The 3,405-nt window shown below is 38.4% G+C and overlaps 1 protein-coding gene across 1 annotated transcript; it reads left to right on the top strand.

Annotated features, from left to right (window-relative positions):
- The first annotated feature begins 2,012 nt into the window (after positions 1 to 2,012).
- On the top strand, positions 2,013 to 3,086 carry Atf6 (bZIP_ATF6 domain-containing protein ATf6). The gene is given in 2 exon segments (XM_070213774.1): positions 2,013 to 2,229; positions 2,232 to 3,086. Coding segments are annotated over 2 exon segments (900 nt in total). The 5' UTR covers positions 2,013 to 2,027; the 3' UTR covers positions 2,930 to 3,086.
- The last annotated feature ends 319 nt before the right edge of the window (positions 3,087 to 3,405 follow it).

Below are 3,405 nucleotides of genomic sequence, written 5' to 3'. Positions count from 1 at the left end.
GGACAGACGGACATGGCTAGATCGACTCGGCTAGTGACCCTGATCAAGAATATATATACTTTATGGGGTCGGAAACGCTTCCTTCTAGCTGTTACATACTTTTGCACGAATCTAGTATACCCTTTTACTCTACGAGTAACGGGTATAATAATACAAAATTATTGCAATCTTTGGAAGAAAAACATAACCCAAAAGTACACAGTTCATATGGCCACATAAAAGAACAACAGAACACGCACCTAAATGTTGGCCCTAAATGTGAATTCCTTAATACTTTTACTATGGATGAAAAGGTTTATAAAAAACGGCAACGTATGATTAAAAACCGGGAATCTGCTTGCTTATCTCGTAAAAAACGAAAGGAGTATGTTGTTTCGTTGGAGAATCGAATAAATAAACTTGAAGCTGAACAGACAGACAGACAGACAGACAGACAGACAGACAGACAGACAGACAGACAGACAGACAGCCAGACAGACAGACAGACAGACAGACAGACAGACAGACAGACAGACAGACAGACAGACAGACAGACAGACAGACAGACAGACAGACAGACAGACAGACAGACAGACAGACAGACAGACAGACAGACAGACAGACAGACAGACAGACAGACAGACAGACAGACAGACAGACAGACAGACAGACAGACAGACAGACAGACAGACAGACAGACAGACAGACAGACAGACAGACAGACAGACAGACAGACAGACAGACAGACAGACAGACAGACAGACAGACAGACAGACAGACAGACAGACAGACAGACAGACAGACAGACAGACAGACAGACAGACAGACAGACAGACAGACAGACAGACAGACAGACAGACAGACAGACAGACAGACAGACAGACAGACAGACAGACAGACAGACAGACAGACAGACAGACAGACAGACAGACAGACAGACAGACAGACAGACAGACAGACAGACAGACAGACAGACAGACAGACAGACAGACAGACAGACAGACAGACAGACAGACAGACAGACAGACAGACAGACAGACAGACAGACAGACAGACAGACAGACAGACAGACAGACAGACAGACAGACAGACAGACAGACAGACAGACAGACAGACAGACAGACAGACAGACAGACAGACAGACAGACAGACAGACAGACAGACAGACAGACAGACAGACAGACAGACAGACAGACAGACAGACAGACAGACAGACAGACAGACAGACAGACAGACAGACAGACAGACAGACAGACAGACAGACAGACAGACAGACAGACAGACAGACAGAAAGACAGACAGACAGACAGACAGACAGACAGACAGACAGACAGACAGACAGACAGACAGACAGACAGACAGACAGACAGACAGACAGACAGACAGACAGAATATATAGTTTATAGGGTCGTAAACGCTTCCTTCTACCTGTTACATACTTTTGCACGAATCTAGTATACCCTTTTACTCTACGAGTAACGGGTATAAAAATAGGATTTAACCATCCTATAATGGCAGATTGCGTTGACTAGACTTGCACACCCTGATCAAGCGTAGGATTTGTCACGGTGTTATGTTCATACACAAGTTAATAAATGGTGATGTCGACTCCTCCTTTCTTTTTACTTCCCTAAAGAGGAATGTACTATGCAGGACAATTCGCCGGTATCGGCCCCTGTCTCTGCTATTGTGAAGGTCAAATTTTGCCCTTAATGACCCTTTCCGTGTTCTTGGTGATAAAGATAATGATCTCAGTCATGTCTTGTTGTATGGAGTCTCTTCAGTGTCTAATTATAATAAGTTATTATTGTTATTGTCCTTAAATTTGTATGTGAGCAGGGGCATTCCCCTTATATGGTTTGGTGTTATTGTGGAAAAAACAAAATACAAATACAAATATATACAAATATTTTTAGGCACAATTCCATGAAATGTTAATAAATTTTTATTACAATAAAATATTCGAGAAAAGCACAAAAAAGTCGAAAAATTTTAGTAACAAACTTACTACTGCAACTGTAAAGAAGAATGTCGCTATATTATTTGCAATGGCTTTTATGGTAACTCTGAATGCTGGGAATTTGCATTCATATCTCAACAGTTCGTCGATTAAAAATGGAAGTAGTGAATTATAATCTGACGGAACACATTCAAGCTTACCCGGTCGTCGGTTACTTTGGGTGGAATCAGAGGAAGAATATAAGAAACAACACGTATCTAACAGAATTCACTTAGACGAAGCAGATGTTCCCCTCTATATTTTTTAAGTCGCAACATACGCAGCCATAAAGAAATTTCCATTAAAAACAATACCGAAAATGTAAATGAAAATTACTTATCCAATGAGCCTCCGCCTTTAACCTTTTCAACAGTAACAAAGTGTAATGGCAATTGCAACTTCTATAAGTCCAGCAATCAATCTGAATATTTTAGACTCGCAAAAAACTTGCATAAATTGATTAACGGAACATTAACATTTAAAAAGGACGGGTATAAATCCTCAAATGAGTATTCTGAGGAAATGCATGACAAAAAAGGAAATAGTTTGACATCAAAAATAAAGGACGAACAAAAAAAAAAGATCAGGATAAAAAAAAGGGTATACAATAAACATGAACCAATAAGTTTCATTAATGGTATCGAACGAAGAGATGATACTTTTTACGTCCTTTCATTTAATAAGGAGCATGCACTTCTTCCAGCATTGAACTGCAGTAATAGTGCCCCACCAAAATTGTCTTTGGTACTTCCTTTAGGAAACACAGCCTTCAATGGTGATATTAAGTTGATGCAGGTGGACTGTGAAGTATTAAATACTAAAGAATTCGAAGTTAAGTCCAATATGATGCCAGATAGACATCGGCCAAACGTCACGAAGTGGAAGTCAAATATCCAAAAATCGAAAAAAGAAAGTTTTGGGACGCAGATAACACCAATAGATTCCATATAGCACAATACACCACGAGTGCGTAATTTTTACATGGTTGGCCCAAAAAGCCAAACTGCCGCAAATGCATCTCATGAAAAGACCCAGTTTATTCAGATTAACCAAACTACAAACTAAAAATAAAAATATAATTAAAAATTATCTACACACAAAAAAAAAATATAAAATCAACATAGAAAAATAATTCTTTACTACTTTATAATACTTTTCATGTATTTTGTTGTTTCATTGTTTGGGTCATTGAATTGTATTTATTAATTAAAATTGTAGAAAAGCTTTTTTACGAAAGGTCATGTATTTTGTTTTATTTCTTAGGAATTTTACAAATTGAAGATCAACTTTTTTTCTGACTTTGGGCCGCTCGAGTGCCTGATAGCTATCTGTCCGAAAAAGATAAAGACGAAACTTGTCGTAAAAGAAATCGGTTTTCTCGACTCCTTTAATTTATCTGAATAAGAAACAATTACAGACTTTGTAAT

This window comes from Drosophila takahashii, chromosome 2R (genome assembly GCF_030179915.1).
Source record: "Drosophila takahashii strain IR98-3 E-12201 chromosome 2R, DtakHiC1v2, whole genome shotgun sequence".
In the NCBI taxonomy this organism is placed as follows: domain Eukaryota; kingdom Metazoa; phylum Arthropoda; class Insecta; order Diptera; family Drosophilidae; genus Drosophila; species Drosophila takahashii.
The sequence above is the reverse complement of the archived record's forward strand: the minus strand, read 5'-3'. Positions and strand labels throughout refer to the sequence as shown.